The following is a 23,504-nucleotide window of genomic DNA, read 5'->3' on the forward strand; positions in this document are numbered from 1 at the left end:
TCAGAAGAGCTGCATATCCACCTAAAGGAAAGATGTAATTTTAGTAGTCTTGCTGAATCTTCCTTCCCAAAATTGATCTCTTGGCCTAACTGACCATTCTTCTATATGAAGGCTTTAATACTGAGATTCCCCCGTAGTTGTCAAACTAAGTTTGAATTCCTTCGCCTGGCAGGAGAGACATACTGATCATTGATTAATGGGAATTAAAGTGAATTTCCCACAGCAACAGATTGCCAAATTATGGGGGAAAGCAGAAATCCCCATTATCCTTCCTTTTTTTTGCTAGAACCCCTATCTCGTCCACTTCTTACCTCTAATCAATAGTACAATAAATCAGTAGTACAGAGAATAACCAAAGAAGACACTATCCCTGCCCACAAGGACCTTGTAATCTAGTGAGGAGTTTGTAATCAGCCTCAACCACTTCTTGTCCCTCAAAACCATGGGGGACATGAGTATTCTCCTTCCAAATTAGCCTATCAGCTATCAGAAAACTCTGAAAAGGATGTTCTAATTAGGTTTAAACCTGAGAACTCCCAGTCTTTTCCCAATCTAAAATATATTTTTTTTAATTTCATCTACCAAATTCTATTCTCTAGATGGTAAGCTCGTTACGGGCAGGGAACATGTCTGCCAATTCTGTTATACTCTCCCAAGTGCTTAGTACAATGCTCTGCACGTATTGACTGCTCAATAAATACCATTGACTGATTGATTACTTTTGATACTTTTTACATATTATCTGCAGTATTCTTCATGATGTATATGGTGCTATTCTTTTTTTCATCTACTTCTACCCTGGCTTATCAACTGAATGTGAGCATTCTGCCAACTGTTCTTACTTGTCTCTGATTCTCAGTAGCAGCTAAGTAAAGCTAACGATTTTCATCACATTATTCTTCCCAAGGCAATTTTTAAGAGTTAAAACTAATGATATCCTGATTCTCGTTTTTGTCAGATCCTTGGCCTTTTATTGACATCATTCCCTTGCATGCTCAGCTAACAGACAGAAAGAGTTGTTTAGCACATCTGAAATGTTTATGTCTGAATATTTGGGTAAGAAGACTGAGAAAACTGGTGTTAAAAAATTATAAAACTCTAAGTTTTAATCAAATTGATCTTATGTCCTATGATTTTCTGAAGAAAAATATGTGGAGAAGACTAAATAGTGATGAACTCCTATCCTCTACCACTGTGATTTTATTCCGTAGTTATTAACTTCCTGGTCATACCATGGAAATTCTTCCTATTTTATGTTCTGGTCATTTTCATAGATAGGTTTTTATCTCAAGAAATTTCTAATTAAGCATTTCCATGTATCAATAAAGGTCTATGTCACTACCAGTTTACCTGTAATTTCATGTTTTCCTTTCTTCCTTTGTTGTTTTTTTTTCCAAAGGAAACTTTACTGCAGTAGCTGAAACAGTAGTTGAATAGTTGAATATTTGTGAGAGAATATGTAACATTCATCTTCAAAGATTACTACTGATTTTGGTGATTTGGGTTCTCATGTGTATTTCTGTGCAATTAGAAGGACTGATTAATGATTAATACAGCCATGAAAATGGATCTTCAACATATTGTCTAATATTTAAGAGATATTTGTGTCTACTAACTCTACTACATTGAATTTTCCCAAGTGCTTTGAACAGTGAAAAATCTACAATAAACTCTCAGTAAATACCTTTGATTAGGGCAGGAATAAGGAATCCTGAAAAAGCACTCTGTTTCTCTTCTCTACTGCCATTCCCTTTGATTTCAAGGAAATCAACTTTTGTGTAGGAACTCTGAAGATAAGTTTTTAGTTTCTTAAAATGAACAGTTGAAATACGTGGAGTTTCATGAACAAGGAGAAAATGGCATTAGTTAGCCTGCCAAAATGCCAGTAAACAATTATACCGACAAAATTAGAGCAAATATTTGCAGACCCAAAGTGTTTCAAAACTGTATTTAAGACTGTTTTAATATCACCCTTCTGCCCCTCTTTTACCTCAAGCCCTAATCTTTCCACCTATTCAGTTTAGTCTGTTTTGTGGTCTTTTGCATATTTTTTCTAAATGACCGCATGTGTTTTGCATTCCCTATTTTTAAAGTTTCCTTCCATTCAGGAATGGAATAAGCACTTGCCAGTGTAGGGGGATTACTTCAGGATCATAATGTCATGGTTATGAGTAATTTTTGAAACTTGCAAGGAGAGAGGTAGTAACTTTGTTTTGTGAGCTTTGAAAAAAAAATCACTGCATTTTTCCTTTCCTAAATAGCATCAAATGCTACTAATGATGAAACCTTGTTTTGACTTATTTAGCTGTCACATCTTATATTAATTAGTAAGTACATTATTATTCTTTTCAATATTTACCTAGGCATATAATTAATTCTCCTTACAAATATATAAGTAAAGAGTGAATAGTCTCTCTAGACTGTAAGCTTCTTACTGTCTGCTAATTCTGTTGTATTGTACTCTCCCAAGTATTTACTACACATAATAAGCACTCAGTAAATACGATTGATGTTGATGATGATAACATCAGTATATTTTTCTTCCAGATTCACTGTAGAACAAGAGATCGACCTGAAGGAGCTTTTGAAGAGTCTTGGGATTACAGAAATTTTCAACAGAAATGCAGATCTGACTGCACTGTCTGGTAAGATTTCCTTACAGCTCCCTTGTATTAGTATAGCATTAGTTCCACAGAATCAATTCTTCAGTAATATACCCTCTGTATCGAGCTGTTTGAGGTGAGGGTGTGTGAGTGTAAAATGGCTTCTCTGAGCCAGGAACCAGATTACTATCAAGTTGATCTAGAGGTTAACATAAGGAAAGGGACAAGCCATGAATCCTAGAAATCTAACGACCTAGGAAATAAGCACTCGCCAGTGTAGAGGGATTACTTCAGGATCATAATGTCATAGTTATGAATAATTGCTGAAACTTACCAGGTCTAGAGTATTGATTGCCTAGGAAATGTGAAGGGAGAGAAGGGAGTTAATATATTCTGTGTTCTGAGACTGGGGGAAAAAGGAGATAAATAAGTAAAGAGTGCCTGCCTGGGTTAAGATGAAAGGTGGAAAGAATGAATGCCCACTTGGAAGGATTCTATTATAAACCTTCAATCTAGGAAGAGAAGATCAATGAGGTTTTCTTTGGTCAGTAAACCAAAGGGATGTTATGTTAAGGTCTGGTCCTAACAGGGGACTTTAGCCACAGATGAGCAGGAAGAGAAATTCAACAAGCCTTCAGTAGTTACAAAAAAAGTCATTGTTATATTAAGCAGGAGAGGAAAATGTCACCACTCTGGTGGACAGGAAGAGAAAGCTGATAACCGACCCTGAAATGACAAAGGCTTTTAATAATTTTTTATTCATTTTAATTTTTAAAAAAGTAAGTAAACAGTTGATGAGTGGCACCCACTTGAAGAGTGGAAAATCAATCTAGAACAGGAAAAGAAACTATTCAAGAAAAGAGGATGTATTAAATTTGTCATGCCTCATGACAGGCATCCTAGAAATGAACAGTACCAGTAAAATTTTTCTACAAAAACATTCAAGACGTCACCCCCTTCCTTAGAATTCTCCAGTGGTTGTCTAGCCACCTCCGTATCAAACAAAAACTCCTCACTATTGGCTTTAAAGCAGTCCATCACCTTGACCCCTCCTACCTCACCTCGGTTCTCTCCTTCTATAACCCAGCCCGGTACTTTGTTCCTCTGGTGCTAACCTTCTCACTATGTCTCGATGCCGACCCCTTCCCCAAATCCTGCCCCAGGCCTGGAACGCCCTCCCTCCTCAAATCTGACAGACGATTACTCTCCCCCAACCCTCAAAGCCTTATTGAAGGCGCATCTCCTCCAAGAGGCCTTCTCAGACTAAGCCCCATTTTTCCTCATCTCCCACTCCCTTCTGCATCACCCTGAACTGCTCCCTTTGATCTTCCCCCAACCCCAGCACTTATGTACATATCTGTAATTATATTTATTTGTATTGCTGTCTGTCTCCTTCACTCTAGACTGTGAGCTCGTTGTGTGCAGGGATTGTCCCTGTTTATTGTTGTATTTAACTTTCCCAAGTGCTTAGTACAGTGCTTTGCACATAGAAAGTGCTTAATAAATACGATTGAATGAATGATGAAATACCCAACAGGTGCAGTGAACTCTGAGACATGAGACTGTACTGTTTAACCTTGGGCAAATCACGTAACCTCTCTGTGCCTCCGTTCCATTTTCCTTAGGTAAAATGTGATAAGGTCCTTCTAATCCTTCTTAGACTGAGCCATTTTGGGGTAGAGAAATCACATTTCTTCCAAAGGAGATAAATAAGAGTGACTGGGTTATCTGTACCAGTATTGAGCAGTAATAAGTGCTTAGTAAATAATAATAATGTGTGGTATTTAAGTGCTTAGTATGTGTCAAGTACTAGTAAGTGCTGGGTAGATAAAAGATAATTAGGTCCCACTTGGGGCTCACAGTCTAAGTAGGAGGGACAACGAGTATTGAATACCCATTTTGCAGATGAGGGAACTGAGGCACACAGAAATTAAGTCACTTGCCCAAGGTGACAGGTGGAAGAGCTGGGATTAAAACCTAGTTTTGCCTAGTGAATAAAGCATGGGCCTGGTAATCAGAAGGACCTGGGCTCTGTTCCCGGATCCACCACTTGTGTGCTTTGTGACCTTGGGCAAGTCATTCTCTGCCTCAGTTACCTCATCTGTAAAATGGAGATTGACTGTGAGGTCCATGTGGGACAACCTGATGACCTTGTATCTACCCCAGCGCTTAGAACAGTGTTTGGAACATAGTAAGCACTTAACAAATACCTTAAAAAAGAGAGAGAGAAGAAGGTAGGAGAAACATAGAAGAAAAGAGATTGAGTGAAAACAGATTCCTGGTCACCCAGCAGAGTGGCAGAGGCAGGATTAGAACTTGGGTCTTCTGACTTGCAGGCCCATGATCTTTCCATTAGTCCACGGTGTTTCTCTGTCATTAAATATGATCCCTGTTATCAACAAATTTGCCATAATAATAATAACTATGGTACTTGTTAAGCACTTACTGTGTGCCAAGCACTGTTCTAAGTACTGGGGTAGATACAAGGTAATTAGGTTGTCCCACCTGGGCTCACAGTCTTAATCTACATTTTACAGAGGAGGTAACTGAGGCAGAGAAAAGTTAAGTGACTTGCCCAAGGCCACACAGAAGACAAGTGATGGAGCCGGGATTAGAACACACATCCTCTGACTCCCATGCCTGGGGTTTCCATAGGGAGGCAGGCACCTAAATAAAATACAGGTAGGAGGTGGTAATTGTATATAAATATTTGTACTCTGAGGTCATGGGTTCAAATCCCAGCTCTGCCACTTGTCAGCTGTGTGACTGTGGGCAAGTCACTTCACTTCTCTGTGCTTCAGTTACCTCATCTGTAAAATGGGGATTAACTGTGAGCCTCACGTGGGACAACGTGATTACTCTGTATCTCCCCCAGCGCTTAGAACAGTGCTCTGCACATAGTAAGCGCTTAACAAATATCAACATTATTATTATTATTTGTACATAAATTCTATGGGGGCAAGGGAGAATTGGAAATATTCAAGTGCTCCAGTGAAGAGGACATACTGAAGTAGCAGTGTTGGGGTAAAAATAAATTGCAGGAGGTGAGAGATTAATCAGGGAAGGCCTTCTGGAAGAAATGTCATTTCAGAAGGGCCTTGGAAATGGGAAAACTGTGGTCTGTTGGATGTAAACCGGGCCCGGGATTAACAATCCTAGATCAGGCAACTCATCCCTCTAGGCTGAAAACCCCCTTTGGTCTGTAAACTCATGGTGGGCAGGGAATGTGTCTGTTTATTGTTTTATTCTACTCTACTTTACCACAGTAAGTGCTCAGTAAATACAGTTGACTGACTGGGCCCACTGCCCACTCTCAACAGCCCTGCAGAGGACTCTTGTCCAAGCTGTCGAGTCGTCTCTGACCCATAGCGACGCCGTGGATACATCTCTCCCAGAACACCCCACCTCCATCTGCAGTCATTCTGGTGGTGGATCCATAGAGTTTTCTTGGTTAAAAAAAATATATATATATAGAATATAGTAAACCTGAGTCTCCGCCCTCGACTCTCTCCCGTGCCGCTGCTGCCCAGCACAGGGAAGCCTTGACTTGTAGCATATTGTCTTCCACTCGGTAGCCCCTGGCCAAGCTAGGAATGGAATGGGTAGGCCTCTGCATGACTCTCCCTCCTCTAGTGGAGACTGGTAGAGTGCTGGAAACACTCCAGGTGCGACCCTGAGAGGATGCAGAGGGAGTACTAATTGAATAGTAGTAGAAAGTGCCCAGGCCTGGAAGTCAGTAGGACTTACATTCTTATTTCACCTATGCCATTTGTCTGCTGTATGACTTTGGGTATATCCCTTTACTTTTCTATGCCTCAGTTTCCTCATTTGTAAAATGGGGATTGAGACTCCGAATCCCAGGTGGAACATGGCTGAGTCCAGCCTGATTATCTTGTCTCTACCCAGCTCTTAGGACAGTGCCTGGTACATAGTAAGTGCTTAACAAATACTGTAAAAAAGAGAGAAAGGGGGAGGTAACAGAGACACAGAAGAGAGATTAAGTGAAAAACACATTCCTCATAGTGCAATGAGAAGGAAAAAAGGAAAGGGGAAATGGAAGAGTAGAATTCCCTAAGAGATGTTGATATTGGATCAAAGGGTCAGGAAACTCTTAGTAGTTGTTTGGTGATGGCTTGGGTGGAGCATTTTTTTTTTTAGTAAAAAACCAAATCTCTTGCCTCCGTTTACTCCAGTGCCACTCTGTTCGTTGTTAATTTTTATGCTTTGCATATTTCATCCCCAGTTAGACCATTCCATTGTGTTCATATAGAAAGAAGGTGCAGCTAGCTTTCAATTACACATTCTTCATGGTATAATAAATGGTATTTTTAAAACTATTTTTTTAACAATGTTAAGAGAAAAGTGTAGGGCATTATTTAGATGCTTTGTTGAGAAAACATTCATTTGACCAAATAGAAAAGTTGCAAAATTCTGGACTTGTAATTTTTGGAATACTAGCAAGGTCTTAGGTCCCTGATAATGCAATATCAGAGAAGCAGCGTGTCTCAGTGGAAAGAGCCGGGCTTGGGAGTCATAGGTTATGGGTTCTAATCCCGGATCCAGCACTTGTCAACTGTGTGACTTTGGGCAAGTTACTTGACTTCTCTGTGCCTCAGTGACCTCATCTGTAAAATGGGGATTAAGACTGTGAGCCCCACGTGGGACAACCTAATCACCTTGTATATCCCTGGCACTTAGAACAGTGCTTTGCACATAGTAAGTGCTTAACAAATATCAGCATTATTATTAATATTGTCTTGGGTTAATTGCCTTCTTTTAAGCCTTTATAATACCAATATGGTAACAATGCCCCTATTCATTCATTCAATTGTATTTACTGAGCACTGTACTATGAGCTTGGGAAGTATGATACAACAATAAATGGACACATTCCCTGCCCACGATGAGTTTACAGTCTAGAGGGGAGATTACAGACATCCATACAAATAAATCAATTACAGATCTGTACATAAGGGCTGTGGGGCTGAGAGAGGGGAAGAACAAAGGGAGCCAGTTGGGGCAAAGCAGAAGGGAGTGGCAGAAAAAGAAAGACGACCCCTTCACTGGGAAGGCCTCGTGGAGGACATGTACCTTCATTAAGGCTTTGAAGGGAGAGGGGAGTAATTGGGTTTCAGATTTGGGGAAGGAGGGTGTTCTAGGTCAGAGGCAGGACACGGGCTGGGGTGGTGGGCAGTACGAGGGGTAAAACAGACTCAGAGTGAGAAATTTAGCATTAGAAGAGCGAAGTGTGCGGGCTGGGTTATAGAAGGAAAGTAGCAAGGTGAGATAGGTGGGGCAAGGTGGTGGACTGCTTTTAAAGCCAATGGTGAGGAGTTTTTGTTTAATGGGGAGGTGGATGGGCAACCACTGGAGTTTTTTGAGGAGCGGGGTGACATGTCCTGATCATTTTTGTCAAAAAATGATCTAGGCAGCAGAGTGAAGTATGGACTGGAGTGAGGAGAGACAGTTACACATCTCAGAAAAGTACTGTGAAATCTGGGTTTGAAAGAATTTAGGGTAGATAATAATGTTGGTATTTGTTAAGGGCTTACTATGTGCAGAGCACTGTTCTAAGTGCTGGGGTAGATACAGGGTATTCAGGTTGTCCCACGTGAGGCTCACAGTTAATCCCCATTTTACAGATGAGGTAACTGAAGCACAGAGAAGTTGTGACTTGTCCACAGTCACACAGCTGGCAAGTGGTAGAGCCGGGATTGTAAAAGAGAAATGAAAAAGCAGAAGTCCAACACATGCTCTGTTAGCCTCCTAGCCTCATCAGCAGCCCTGATTTATTTTAATGTCGTTAAGTGCTTATTATGTGACAGGAACTGAACTAAGTGCTGGGGTAGATAAGGTAATCAGGTTGGAAATATTCTGTATCCCACATGGGGCTAGCAGTCTTAATACCCATTTTACAGATGAAGTAACTGAGGCAGAGGCACAAAAAAGTGAAGTGACTTGCCCAAGGTGGCACAACAGATAAGTGGTGGAGCTGAGATTAGAACCCAGATCGGCTGACTCCCAGGTCCGTGTTCTTTCCATTAGCCCATGCTGCTGCTTTATGACATGATATGAATTCTGAATCTTGATTCCTTTGTGTAAAAATTTAGAAAACTAATGTAGTGTTTTGTTTTTTGTTTTGTTTTTATCCCTTTCACACACTGCTTCCCAACAAAAGAGAAATGGAACATCCTGGCTGTAAATTTAAATTTTAAAGTCAATCCTCCTAGCTACTGATCCCTTCAGATCTGTTGTCCAATGAGGACTTTATTTTGGTGATCATGCAGGTCCCCAGGCTTTCTCTTTGAATTAGTAATAAATTCAGGAACAGAGCATCGAGTAATTTAAAACTCCTCTGTCAATCTCCTCAAGAATAAAGAGTGTACCCTATCTTTTTGGCTGAATTCCAAATTATATCCTGCTTCCTTAATACTTACATTCTTTTCAGCTTGATTCAATCACTATCTTTCCTGTAAAGCAGATTAGAGGAGGTTCCCACATCTAGAAAGTATCTGCTTCCATTCAGCCCAGAGGTTTCCTTTGTAATGCAGTAATAGATATTAGCGTATTTTGCCTATGTACACATGCCAAATTGTACATTCCAAGTGCTTAGTACAGTGCTTTGCACACAGTAAGTGCTCAATAAATACGATTGAATTAATAGCCTACAGGTTCCACTTCAAATTTGAAGTGGCAGGCTGTTTAGTGGCAGGTTTTCTCCTTCAGAAAGGAGGAACCATATTTTGTACGTACATATTAATTAATGTTGGTATTTGTTAAGCGTTTACTATGTGCAGAGCCCGTTCTAAGTGCTGGGGTAGATTCAGGCTAATCAGGTTGTCCCACATGAGATTCACAGTCTTAATCCCCATTTTACAGATGAAGTAACTGAGTCACAGAGAAGCTAAGTGACTTCCCCACAGTCACACAGCTGACAAGTGGCAGAGCCGGGATTCAAACCCATGACCTCTGACTCCCAAGCCTGTGCTTGTTCCACTGAGCCACCGCTGCTTCTGGGTTCTAATCCCAGCTCCACACCATGTCTGCTGTGTGTCCTTGGGCAAGTGACTTAATTTCTCTGGGCCTCAGCTACCTCACCTGTAAAATGGGGATTAAGACTGTGAGCCCCATGTGGGACAGGGACTGTGTCCAACCTGATTAACTTGTGTCTACCCCAGTGCTTAGAACAGTGCTTGGCACCTAGTAGGCACTTAAGTGCCACAATTATCATTATAAGGTTTCTTATTTGTGTAATGATGAAACTAAATGTCAGGATATTTTAGCCGGTGTCCTACATTTTATAAATAATAAATGGGGCCTTAGTCACAAAGACTTAAGTCCACAGACTTTACTGCAGATGAGATTTCCCTGCCCCACAGCACTTAAGTATATATGTACATATCTCTAATTCTATTATTTTGATTCCAGTTTACTTGTTTTGATGTCTGCCTCCCATCCTCTAGCTGTAAGCCCATTTTTTGGCAGGGATTGTCTCTATTTCTGTATTGTACTTTCCAAGCTCTCAGTACAGTTCTCTGCACACAGGAAGTGCTCAATAAGTACAATTAAATGTATGAATGAGTGAGATTGATAGGTCCAGGTCTTCCCTTGGAAGCACCTAAGGAGACTTTCCTTTAGCATCCATCTTGCTGAAACTTTGGGCACACATGCATATCTCCCCTTCTTTCCTCGCCTTACTCATTTTCTTTCTTCCCCTTTTCTATATTCCCTTCCCCTGTTTATTTTCCCCTTCCTTTCTCTTCCCATTCTCCTTCCTGTCAATAATAGTAATGATGATCACGGTGTTTGTGCTTACTATGTGTCCAAACCCTGTTCTAAGCACTGGGGTAGATACAAAGTAATCAGGTTGGACACAGTCCCTGTCCCACATGGGACTCACAGTCTTAATCCTGATTTTAATGAGGAGGGAACTCAGGCACAGAGACGTGAAATGACTTGTCCAAGGTTACACAGCAGACAAGTAGCGGGGCCAGGATTAGAATCCAGGTCCTTCTGATTCTCTGGCCTGTGCTGCTTTCAAAGTTCCTCAGAATAACTAATGGACCATCCTCAAGAGCATATATATACCAGACAGTAATTCTTGGGAAAAACAGGGGTATTTGTTTTTTATTACTAAATACTTATAATAAGTGGTATGTAAGTACTTACTGTGTGCCATGAACTAAACTAAGCTCTGAAGTAGATGCAAGATAACCAGATTGGATGCAGCCCTGTGCATGTGGGCCTCACAGTCTAAGGGGGAGAGAGAATAAACATTCAATCCCCATTTTACAGATGAGGAAACTGAGGCATAGATTGTGAGGACCTCAAGGGACAGAGTCTTTGTCTAGTCCAAACTATGTGATACAAATGATGTGTGTATATATAATAATAATAATTATGGTATTTGTTATGCACTTCCTATGTGCAGAGCACTGTTCTAAGCACTGGAGTAGATACAAGGTAATCAGATTGTCCCACGTGGGGTGCACGGTTTTTTTTAATTCCCATTTATACAGATGAGGTAACTGAGGCACAGAGAAGTTAAGTGACTTGCCCAAGGTCACACAACAGACAAGTGGGGGAGTCAGGATTAGAACCCACGACGTCTGAAATCGATGCTTAGAATTCCTTAACTCCCATTCTCTCCTAGACCCCCTCCAATCTGGCTTCCGTCCCCTCCAGTCTACCGAGACTGCTCTCTCTAAGGTCACCCGTGACCTCCTTCTTGCCAAATCCAGTGGCTCCTACTCCATTCTAATCCTCCTTGACCTCTCTGCTGCCTTTGACACTGTCGACCATCCCCTCCTCCTCCATACCTTATCTCACCTTGGCTTCACAGACTCCGTCCTCTCCTGGTTCTCCTCTTACCTCTCTGGCCGGTCATTCTCGGTCTCCTTCGCTGGCGCCTCCTCCCCCTCCCATCCTTTAACTGTCGGAGTTCCTCAAGGGTCAGTTCTTGGCCCTCTTCTGTTCTCCATTTACACTCACTCCCTCGGTGAACTCATTCGCTCTCACGGCTTTGACTACCATCTCTACGCAGATGACACGCGGATCTACATCTCCGCCCCTGTCCTCTCCCCCTCCCTTCAGGCTCGCATCTCCTGCCTCCGGGACGTCTCCACCTGGATGTCGGCCCGCCACCTAAAACTCAACATGAGCAAGACTGAGCTCCTCATCTTCCCTCCCAAACCCAGTCCTCTCCCAGACTTCTCTATCACCGTGGATGGCACGACCATCCTTCCCGTCTCTCGGGCCCGCGATCTCGGTGTCATCCTTGACTCGTCTCTCTCGTTCACCCCACACATCCTATCCGTTACCGAGACCTGCCGGTTTCACCTTTACGATATCGCCAAGATCCGCCCTTTCCTCTCCACCCAGATGGCTACCTTACTGCTACGGGCTCTCGTTATATCCCAGCTAGACTACTGTGTCAGCCTTCTCTCTGACCTCCCTTCCTCCTCTCTCGCCCCGCTCTGGTCCATTCTTCACTCCACTGCCCGGCTCACCTTCCTGCAGAAACGGTCTGGGCCTGTCACTCCCCTTCTTAAACAACTCCAGTGGTCGCCTATCAACCTCCACTCCAAAAAAAACTCCTCACTCTAGGCTTCGAGGCTCTACATCACCTTGCCCCTTCCTACCTCTCCTCCCTTCTCTCTTTCTACCGCCCACCCCGCACGCTCCGCTCCTCCGCCGCCCACCTCCTCACCGTCCCTCGGTCTCGCCTATCCCGCCGTCGACCCCTGGGCCACGTCCTCCCGCGGTCCTGGAACACCCTCCCTCCTCACCTCCATCAAACTGATTCTCTTCCCCTCTTCAAAACCCTACTTAAAACTCACCTCCTCCAAGAGGCCTTCCCAGACTGAGCTCCCCTTCTCCCTCTACTCCCTCTACCACCCCCCTTCACCTCTCTGCAGCTAAACCCTCTTTTTCCCCCTTTCCCTCTGCTCCTCCCCCTCTCCCTTCCCATCCCCTCAGCACTGTACTCGCCTGCTCAACTGTATATATTTTCAATAACCTATTTATTTTGTTAATGAAATGTACATCGCCTTGATTCTATTTAGTTGCCATTGTTTTTACGAGATATTCTTCCCCTTGACTCAATTTATTGCCATTGTTCTCGTCTGTCCGTCTCCCCCGATTAGACTGTAAGCCCGTCAAACGGCAGGGACTGTCTCTATCTGTTGCCAACTTGTTCATTCCAAGTGCTTAGTACAGTGCTCTGCACATAGTAAGCGCTCAATCAATACTATTGAAAAGCCCATGCTCTTTCCATTAAGCCATGCTGCTTCTCATAATCTGTGATTCTATTTATCTTGATGATACTGATGCCAGACTACTTGCTTTGTTTTGATGTCTGTCTCTCCCGTTTTTGATGGTGAGCCCGTTGTTGGGCAGGGATTGTCTCTATCTGTTGCCCTTAATACAGTGCTCTGCACATAGTAAGCGCTCAATAAATATGATTGAATGAATGAATGAATAAGTGCTTGGATGAGCATAGTAACACCTTGGATGGAGAGGCAAGGGTGGATTTTAGTGGTGATGGATGAACCAATAGAATTTGGTGACATTGAATTTGTGGGTTGAATGAGAGCAATGAGTTGAGGATAATGCCAAGGTTACCGGCTTAATAAGCTTAATGAATGCTATTACTACTATGGATAAATCAAGTAATTTGCCTAATGTCACAGTGCAAGCAAGTGGCAAAACTGGAATTAAACCCTGGTCCTCTAATGCCCAGGCCCTTTCCAGTAGGCCGCACTGGAGAAGCAGCATGGCTCAGTGGAACGAGCACGGGCTTTGGAGTCAGAGGTCATGGGTTCGAATCCCGGCTCTGCCACTTGTCTGTGTGACTACGGGCAAGTCATCTAGCTTCTCTGTGCCTCAGTTACCTCATCTGTAAAATGGGGATTAAGACTGTGAGCCCCACGTGGGACAACCTGATTCCCCTGTGTCTACCCCAGTGCTTAGAACAGTGCTCTGCACATAGTAAGCGCTTAAAAAATACCAACAACATTATTATTATTATTATTCTCTAACTTTGTGTAACTATGGGAATCTATTTCCAGCACCTACACAACTCCACAAGAGATGGTAAGCCCCTCTAGACTGTAAGCTCATTGTGGGGAAGGAATGTGTCTGCTGTTGTACTCTCCCAAGCACTTAGTATAGTGCTCTGCGCTCAGTAAGCACTCAATAAATACGATTGAATGAATGAATGAACAGCGAATCTACCCAGTTACCTTTATTTTTAAAGTCTTTCTCATTGGAATCAGCTTCTCGGGATTGCAGGACTTTCTGCAGTAACTCGACACCATGGTGAGATGAGAGAATGGCTTGGGGTGATTAGCAAGCAGCTACAACTAACGCGGTCCGCCCCTTGGCATCTCACAGGAAATAGAGCTACAAGAATCGGTCAGCCACGGTCGCTCCAAGCTCTTGCCTATTCCCTGTAGTAGCTGGCGTTGGGCTCTTTCTGGCCCCTGGGACTACACTTTTGCTCAGGAATAAGCTATTTCCAGGCCCAATCCTGGTCACTTTACTCATCATTTATCTACTGTTGCTAAAATAATTCATTTTCAAAGGAAGAAAACCTGTTATACTTGTAATGTTTGCTTCTTCATTTCAACCAGTCAGGAGTCTGTATCGAATGCTTACCACTGCTATAGTCAGTTTGGAAATAAGAAAGTTGTAAACTATAAAATGCAAGAAAATCTTCTGAAACAACATGATTGATCAATCAGCAGCATGGCCTATTGGATGGAGCACGGGTCTGGGAGTTCGAAGGAGCTGGGTTTTAATCTTGGCTTTGCCACTGGTCTGCCGTGTGACCATGGACAAGTCTCTTCACATCTCTGCGCCTGTTACCTCATCCGTAAAATGGGGATTAAGACTGTGAGCCTTGCGTGGGACCTGATGCTTAAGCCAGAAAAATTGGTGTGTGCAGCAGATCCACAAAAAAATAATTGTATTAAAGATTATTCACCATGCCTGGGAGATGCCTGAACTTTAGAAAGCATGAAACCTAAGCTTAAATCTTTTACAATACTTAGTAGGCGACTTTATGTCTCACCATATGGAGTCTCGTAGCAAATCAATTGATACATTTATTCAGCTAGGCTGGGCATCTGGAGAGAGGTACATTAGTTGTATTTCCAAACAGTGTACTTGAACTGGAATTAGACCGCCTGAAGTTCAGCAGAGGGATATAGGACTGAGTTATCCTTTGATTCCATTATTCCATTTTGGTTATGGCTTTTTTTGGAAGTTGTAGGATTTAAGAGATGGCAGACAATTGATTCGAAACCCAAGATTTTTTTTTTAAGAGAATGAAATACGAAGCTAATCTTTTCTAATATTGTCTTTTACCATAATCATTATTATTTATTACTGCAACTCTTCATAGGTAATTTGGAAAATGGTAGTAATATTGAAAATGAGTTAACTGAACTCAAAAATCCAGTGCAATGCATTAAATCTATCACCGACTGAGAGGAAAGAATTTTTATATCACTGTGACTCACTTTATATGTGTCTACTATAAATACCTTAAATTTCATGATCATAAAAGGATAAAAAGGAAGCAAAATAAAATTGGAGGGAGAGATAAGCAGAATAATAATATTAATTATGGTACTTATTAAGCACTTACTATGTGCCAGGCACTGTAGGAAGCACTGGGTTAGATACAAGCAATTTGGGTTGGACACAGTCCCGTTCTTACGTGGGGCTCATAGTCTTAATCCCCATTTTATAGATGAGGTAATTTATTCAATAGTATTTATTGAGCGCTTACTATGTGCAGAGCACTGTACTAAGCACTTGGGATGAACAAGTTGGCAACAGATAGAGACAGTCCCTGCCATTTGACGGGCTTATAGTCTAATCAGGGGAGATGGACAGACAAGCACAGAGAAGTGAAGTCACTTCCCCAAGGTCACACAGCAGGCAAATGGTGAAGATATAATGTCTTTATCAATTAATTGAGGAATAATTTGAAAGAGTCCCTTTTCTCTTTTTAAAAAATAGTTCACTTAAAATATAAAGCCAGTTATTGTCATGAAAAATAATACTATTCGAAATTCCTCTCCTGCCATTTGGAACATATTTTATTTTGCTATACTCCACCAACTTCCATCTTTTTAGTTTTTCCAAGAGTGATCAGTGCAAGAAAATGAAAGTATTTAACAAAAAGGTTGAGAAAATGAAATCTGGGAAAAGATCATTTAGAACCAAACATCCTCCCAATTAGAGTATGTACTGAGATGGCAAACTGTTTTCCAGTCTTCAAACTAAGAAAGTGCTCCATATTCTCTTTTACAGATGACAAAGATGTTTTCCTTTCCAAAGCGATTCATAAATCCTTCATCGAAGTTAATGAGGAAGGTTCCGAAGCCGCTGCAGCTTCAGGTACCTCTTTTTTTTTTATTAATGTTCTGTAGTCTGGACTGGGCTTCGTGATCTACCAAATCTCTTGGTTGTATTTAAAAATTAACAAAACTCCCCACCCCCAAGAAGACTATTTTCTATCTCAAGAAGCAAGTGGCTTTCTCACCATTGGTATTTTCTAGTAATGGTAATAATTGTGGTAATTAAGTGATCACTCCGTGCCAAATACTGTTTTAAGCACTGAGGTAGATACAGTACAGTTTGATGATAACTGTGGAATTTAAGCTCTAAGTATCTGCCAAGCATTATACTAAGTGCTGGGATCAAAGTCCCTGCCTCACATAGGGCTCAGGGTATAAGGGGAACCAAGAACAGGTGTTTAATTCCTATTTTACAGATGAGAACTGAGGCCCAGAGAAGTTAAGTTATTTGCAGAGTCGCCTCGCGGACATTTGATGGTGCCAGGAATATGATGAAAGCAATGCTATATTAAAGTCTTGTTCTCTTCACATTTTTCCCTCTAATGATTGGTGGGAAGCATTAACACTAGTTTACAAAGGATACATTTTCTCTCTGTGATGTGCGTTTGAAGTTTCTGTCATTTTTAAGAAGCGCTTTGGCAACGAACAGGCTGGTGTTTTCCCACAGAATGACCCACTATGGAAAAGTATTGTCATATCAATAGACACAGTGAGAAAGAAGCAGTTTAGGAAGGAATATAATCACTGCAAAAGGCTTAGTTGACATAAATCATGGGTCAAGAGTAAGATGCTTAAAATGCTGGTTATTATATGAAGCTTTGCTTATCTTTCTTTCTCCTTGGTACTTTTTCCTGGTTATACTGAGGAAAGATTTGTTTGCCCAAGAGTGCTCTTTTAAAATTCTGTATTTTGGGATTCATTATCAGCCCACCTCTCCTGAATGTATTTAAACAGTAATCAGTTTTAGCATCCTGAGAGTAATTGCCCAGCAAACCAAGCAACCTTTAGAGTGAAATCTTCAATCAGTTTTTCATGCTGAAAAGAGGGTGTGCTTAAAAGAGAATTAACACAAACCAGTCAGTATTTATCTAGTACCTGCTGTACAGAGAACACTATAGTAATAATTAATGTTGATATTTGTTAAGCGCTTGCTATGTGCTGAGCACTGTTCTAAGCTCTGGGGTAGATACAGGGTAATCAGGTTGTCCCACTTGAGGCTCACAGTCTTAATCCCCATTTTACAGAGGAGGTAACTGAGGCACCGAGAAGTGAAATGACTTGCCCAAAGTCACACAGCTGACAAGTGGCGGAGCCGGGATTAGAACCCATGACCTCTGACTCCTAAACCCGTGCTCTTTCCACTGAGCTGTGCACTTAGAAGAGGACAAGAGAAGTTGAAGGTCTGACTCCTGCCCGCAAGAAGTTTGTTTATAGTCCAGAGGGGGACCCAGACATAGAACAATTTTCAAATAAAAGAAAGAACTGTTCAAGTGAGAATATGTAAATTTATATATTCAAATAGAATGGATTTCACGTAGAGACTTATAACAATTGCCTAATGAAATAAAATGATGTAAGATTTTTTTAAAATCAAAATTCAGAAATTGAGAGAACCAGAATTTAACATTGTAAGAAATGAAGAGTATATTATAGAACCCTATGTGGGACAGAGACTGTGTCCAACCCAATTATCTTGTATCTACCGCATGTACATAAGGGATATGTACATAAGTGCTGGCACAGAGTAAGCACTTAAACCATTAAAAAAAATTTTTAAACCCACTTTGTAAATTTAGCATCTCAAAGGTAAAGCAGCAATGTGTGGCTTTTAAAAGGTGGCACACTAATGTTTGATTTTTCTATGCCCAAGAGTGAAGACAGTGAAATGATGCAGTAGGATAATTTCACATTAAAATGAAAAAGCAGTAGGGTCGTTGCCACGACCTTTGGGGCACAATGTGTAGCTATAGTTTGATGTCCCTGTTCTTGGAGCCGGGAAAGGGCCAGAGATCTAGAAGTTCTGTAATCGTGACTGTGTTCACTGTTTCGATAATATTTTGAATATGGGTCAATTTTCCATTTTTTCTCCTCAGGAATGATTGCCATCAGTAGAATGGCAGTGCTCTATCCACAAGTGATTATCGATCATCCTTTTTTCTTTCTCATAAGAAACAGGAGAACAGGTGAGTCGTGAAGTTTAAGCCATTCGTCGGGGGCAGGTAATGTGTCTGTTTATGGCTGCATTGTACACTCCCAAGCACTTAGTACGGTGCTCAGCACACAGTAAGTGCTCAGTAAATATGATTGAATGAATGAATGAGTACCACTGAGTTCCTCTCAGAGGACTGTAATCTAACTGAGTAGTAACCTTTTGTGAATACATTAAAAACAGCACAGGGAGTAAGATGGGACTTAGCTAGGGGGTATTAAAAAGCTCTGGGATTTTTATTCCAAGGTGATAGGAAGGGGGAGGCTCTCGACTCTGGGCTCTTGAACCCTGTTTCATCTTCAGGAGTTATTCAAGGTACCAGTAGTTTTCAGCCTGCTAATTTATGAGTTCCTTAACAAATAAAAGCTTCCAGGGAAATCTTTATTGTTCAGATTCCCCCAGTTCAAACAATGATTTATGATCTGCCCCTCCCTCTTCTGATTGGTTCTCCAGCCAAGATCGGATAGGTAGGAAAATCTGTTGAGTGTTTGCTATACCTAAACTGGATCCAATTAGCAGGAAAATCCATCAGTTGCATACTGTGGGTCTGAATCAATAATAATAATAATAACTGTGGTACTTGTTAAGCACTTATGTTCTAAGTGCTGGGGTAGATACAAAATAATCATGGGGCTCACGGCCTTAATCCTCATTTTACAGATGAGGTAACTGAGGCACAGAGAAATGAAGTGACTTGCCCAAAGTCACACAGCAGACATGTCGAAGGCTGGGATTAGCACTCAAAGCCTCTGACTTCCAGGCCGGGGATCAATTGTATTTATTGGGTGCTTACTGTGTGCAGAGCACTGTAGTAAGTGCTTGGGAGAGTACAGTATAACAGACGCATACCCTGCCCATAATGAGCTCACAGTCTTGAAGGGGAGACAGACATGAATATAAATTAATAAATTATGGATATGTACATAAGTGCTGAGGGAGGGTTGAATAGAGGGGGAGCAAATTAGGGCAGAGTAAAATGAAGGCCCTTTGAGGAAACGTGTCTTTATTAAGGATTTGAAGGTGGGGAGAGTAATTGTTTGTCAGATATGAAGAGGGCAGCAGCCCGCGCCCACTTCATCCTTTCCCAACCTGGACCTCCGCACCCCTGCTCGTGAACTCCGACACTAAGGATCTTCACCCCCACAGACCCCCAGCCACCAGCTCCCATTCCACCTCCCCCGGCTCGGGCCTGGGGACATTGTGCTCCCCTGCTCAGCCCTAGGGACATTGTGTCCCCTGGGGACATTGTGTCCCCCTGTTCGGGCCCGGGGACATTGTGCTCCCCAACCCCCCCCCCCCACTCCGCCTGAAGGGGCCATTTTGGGAAGGTCTCACTCCCTCTTCCCCCTTGAGGTGATTCATCTCCCCCGCCCCCACCCCGGGCGACGATGTCCTTGTCCTCACCGTGTTACCCTACCTTAGCCGCCGCCTACGGCCGCAACCCACCCCGGACAACCTCAGGGCCCCCACCGCCACCTCAGGGACATTTGGTCATGAGCTCTGGGACTCTCTCGGCCGCTAGCCGCTTGACTTTGTCTGATCGGGTCAGGTCGGGTCGACCCCCGACCCTGGTCATTGCCTGCTTGTGAACACTATTGTATTGTATCATACTATACCATGTTGCTATATTACCGATTTCGCTTGTTATTGTTTATTGTTGTCAGTGCTGCCACCCACCTCTCTGGCCTCACCATGTCCCTCCTCCCCCCCTCCTCCCTCCCGCCCCTTCCTATCCTCCCCTTCCCTTCTCTCGCTCAGCTCTTTCCCGCTCTCTCCTCTGCCTCCTCCCCCCCACCGCCCTAGAACCCCACTTTACCAGTGCTACCCCTCTTCCCCCTCCCCCTACTGTCCCCCCCACCAAACCCCCTCCTCACCCCCTCCCCCCTTCTCTCTTCCCCACCCACGCCCCATCCCAGTCCTCCTGTCCCACCGCTACCCCTCATTCCCCTCTCCCCGTCCAGGGCCCCGCCACCTCCTTCCCATCCAAACCCTCCCCTCCCCTCCCCCCGCTCCCCCCCCCTCCCCGCCTTGCACCCACAGCTACTTTCAAGTGTGGCCTCTGGAACCCCCTTTCCATCACAGGTAAACTACCTTTTGTCCATGACCTTTTCCTTTCCCGCTCTCTCCTCCTCCTCACCCTTTCAGAAACGTGGCTCACTCCCGAAGACACAGTCTCCGCCACTGCTCTCTCCAGCGGAGGCCTCTCCTTCTCCCACTCCCCCAGACTCACTGGAAAGGGAGGAGGCGTCAGCTTCCTCCTCTCACCCCGTTGCCGCTTCCGCACTATCCCTCCTCCCCCTCCCTCTCCTTCCCCTCCTTCAAAGCCCATATCATTCGCCTCTACCACCCCCTCCAGATACTTGTCGCCGTCATCTACTGCCCTCCTGGTCCCACCTCCGACTTCTTCAACCACCTAGACCCCTTTCTCACCTTCCTTCTCTCCTTCTCTCTGCCCACTCTGATCCTCGGAGACTTCAACATCCATACGGATGTACCCGACGACTCCTCTGCCACCCGCCTGCTATCCCTCCTCGACTCTGCCGACCTCCTCCTCCACCATACCGCGCCCACTCACCGACTCGGTCACACCCTAGATCTCGTCATCTCCTACCGCTGCACTATCTCCTCCCTCACCGACTCTGAAATCCCTCTCTCTGACCATAACCTTCTCACCTGCCTTAACTCTCACACTCCCTCCCCCTGCATATCTTTGCTACTGCCCCACAGAGACCTCCGCTCTCTTGATCCCATCCATCTTTCCAAAAGCATCTCGCCTCACCTTGCCGCCCTGTCCTCTCTTCCCGCTCTCGACGATCAGGTCTCCGCTCTCAACTCCACCCTCCATAGGACCCTGTTCCTCCCCCTCCCCCATCTCTCACCCCCAATGATCTGGCCACCTACTTCATCACAAAAATCAACACAATCAGGTGTGAGCTCCCCAAAGTCACCCCTCCGCCTCTCCCCTCCCCCCCACCAACCCTCTCCCCTACTTTTTCATCCTTCCCTGCAGTATCCTCAGAGGAGATCTCCTCCCTCCTCGCAAGTGCCACCCCCTCCACCTGCGCCTTGGACCCCATTCCCTCTCACCTTATTAAAAACATCGCCCCTGCCTTCCTCCCTTCCTCAACTTCTATTTTTAACCACTCCATCTCCAATGGCTCCTTTCCCTCTGCCTTCAAACATGCCCACGTCTCCCCCATCCTAAAAAAACCCGCTCTTGACCCCACTTCCCCCTCCAGTTATCTCCCTATCTCCCTACTACCCTTCCTTTCCAAAATCCTAGAACGAGTCATCTACAATCGCTGCTTAGAATTCCTTAACTCCCATTCTTTCCTGGACCCCCTCCAATCTGGCTTCCGTCCCCTCCACTCTACCGAGACTGCTCTCTCTAAGGTCACCCGTGACCTCCTCCTTGCCAAATCCAATGGCTCCTACTCCATTCTAATCCTCCTTGACCTCTCTGCTGCCTTTGACACTGTCAACCATCCCCTCCTCCTCCGTACCTTATCTCACCTTGGCTTCACGGACTCCGTCCTCTCCCGGTTCTCCTCTTATCTCTCTGGCCGGTCATTCTCGGTCTCCTTCACAGGCGCCTCCTCCCCCTCCCATCCTTTAACTGTTGGAGTTCCTCAAGGGTCAGTTCTTGGCCCTCTTCTGTTCTCCATTTACACTCACTCCCTTGGTGAACTCATTTGCTCTCACGGCTTTGACTGCCATCTCTACGCAGATGACACACAGATCTACATCTCTGCCCCTGTCCTCTCCCCCTCTCTTCAGGCTCGCATCTCCTCCTGGCTCCAGGATGTCTCCACCTGGATGTCGGCCCGCCACCTAAAACTCAACATGAGCGAGACTGAGCTCCTCATCTTCCCTCCCAAACCCGGTCCTCTCCCAGACTTCCCTATCACCGTGGATGGCACGACCATCCTTCCCGTCTCTCAGGTCCACGATCTCGGTGTCATCCTTGACTCGTCTCTCTCGTTGACCCCACCCATCCTATCCATTATCAAGACCTGCCGGTTTCACCTCTACAATATCGCCAAGATGCGCCCTTTCCTCTCCACCCAAACGGCTACCTTACTGCTACAGGCTCTTGTTATATCCCGGCTAGACTACTGTGTCAGCCTTCTCTCTGATCTCCCTTCCTCCTGTCTCTCCCCGCTCCGGTCTATTCTTCACTCCGCTGCCCGACTCATCTTCCTGCAGAAACGATCTGGGCATGTCACTCCCCTTCTTAAACACCTCCAGTGGTTGCCTATCAACCTCCGCTCCAAACAAAAACTCCTCACTCTAGGCTTCCAGGCTCTCCATCACCTTGCCCCTTCCTACCTCTCCTCCCTTCTCTCTTTCCACTGCCCACCCCGCACGCTCCGCTCCTCTGCCGCCCACCTCCTCACCGTCCCTCGGTCTCGCCTATCCCGCCGTCGGCCCCTGGGCCACGTCCTCCCGTGGTCCTGGAACGCCCTCCCTCCTCCCTCCTCATTCTCTTCCCCTCTTCAAAACCCTACTTAAAACTCACCTCCTCCAAGAGGCCTTCCCAGACTGAGCTCCCCTTCTCCCTCTACTCCCTCTACCGCCCCCCTTCACCTCTCCGCAGCTTAACCCTCTTTTCCCCCCATTTCCCTCTGCTCTTCCCCCTCTACCTTCCCACCCCCTCAGCACTGTACTCGTCTGCTCAACTGTATATATCTTCATTACCCTATTTATTTTGTTAATGAAATGTACATCGCCTTGATTCTATTTAGTTGCCATTGTTTTTACGAGATATTCTTCCCCTTGACTCTATTTATTGCCATTGTTCTTGTCTGTCTGTCTCCCCCGATTAGACCATAAGCCCGTCAAACGGCAGGGACTGTCTCTATCTGTTGCCGACTTGTTCATTCCAAGCGCTTAGTACAGTGCTCTGCACATAGTAAGCGCTCAATAAATACTATTGAATGAATGAATGAACATGGGCAAGAGGTTGGCAGTGAGATAGTCGAGATTGGGAGGGTGGGTGTGATGGACCCTCAGCACCCATGGTTTGTTGCTTCTCATGGCAGCAGACACTCTGCTTCCCAGATCTCTTGACTACCAGCTCTCTTTCTGTGGGAAAGGGATATCAGAAACTACAGGATTCCAGGGTGATGCTGGGGACAGTGGCAGTATGGTTCCGATCACTGTAGTTTGGGGTGGAAGGGAGACCCTGGCCAAGTTTCAGTAACTTTTGGAGTTGATAATGAACTGTAATCAAGTGAGAGGGAAAGGAGAAAATATTCTTCCTGGTAGCTTTTCTCCTACTTCCCCATGAATCTCTGCAAAATTCCCATAGTTTTTGTCCTT

General features: G+C 44.3%; 1 protein-coding gene across 2 annotated transcripts in view; it reads left to right on the forward strand.

The window, feature by feature from the left end:
* Nucleotides 1-23,504, forward strand: part of SERPINI1 (serpin family I member 1) — a 94,238-nt gene that overhangs the window by 69,472 nt on the left and 1,262 nt on the right. For both annotated transcript variants that reach the window (XM_029073812.2, XM_001505517.5), the window contains exons 6-8: nucleotides 2,548-2,645; nucleotides 15,927-16,013; nucleotides 18,067-18,156. In XM_029073812.2, coding sequence (XP_028929645.1) covers nucleotides 2,548-2,645; nucleotides 15,927-16,013; nucleotides 18,067-18,156 — 275 coding nt within the window. The remainder of the gene's footprint in view (nucleotides 1-2,547; nucleotides 2,646-15,926; nucleotides 16,014-18,066; nucleotides 18,157-23,504) is intronic.

The sequence above is a fragment of the Ornithorhynchus anatinus genome, chromosome 1 (assembly GCF_004115215.2).
Source record: "Ornithorhynchus anatinus isolate Pmale09 chromosome 1, mOrnAna1.pri.v4, whole genome shotgun sequence".
In the NCBI taxonomy this organism is placed as follows: Eukaryota; Metazoa; Chordata; class Mammalia; order Monotremata; family Ornithorhynchidae; genus Ornithorhynchus; species Ornithorhynchus anatinus.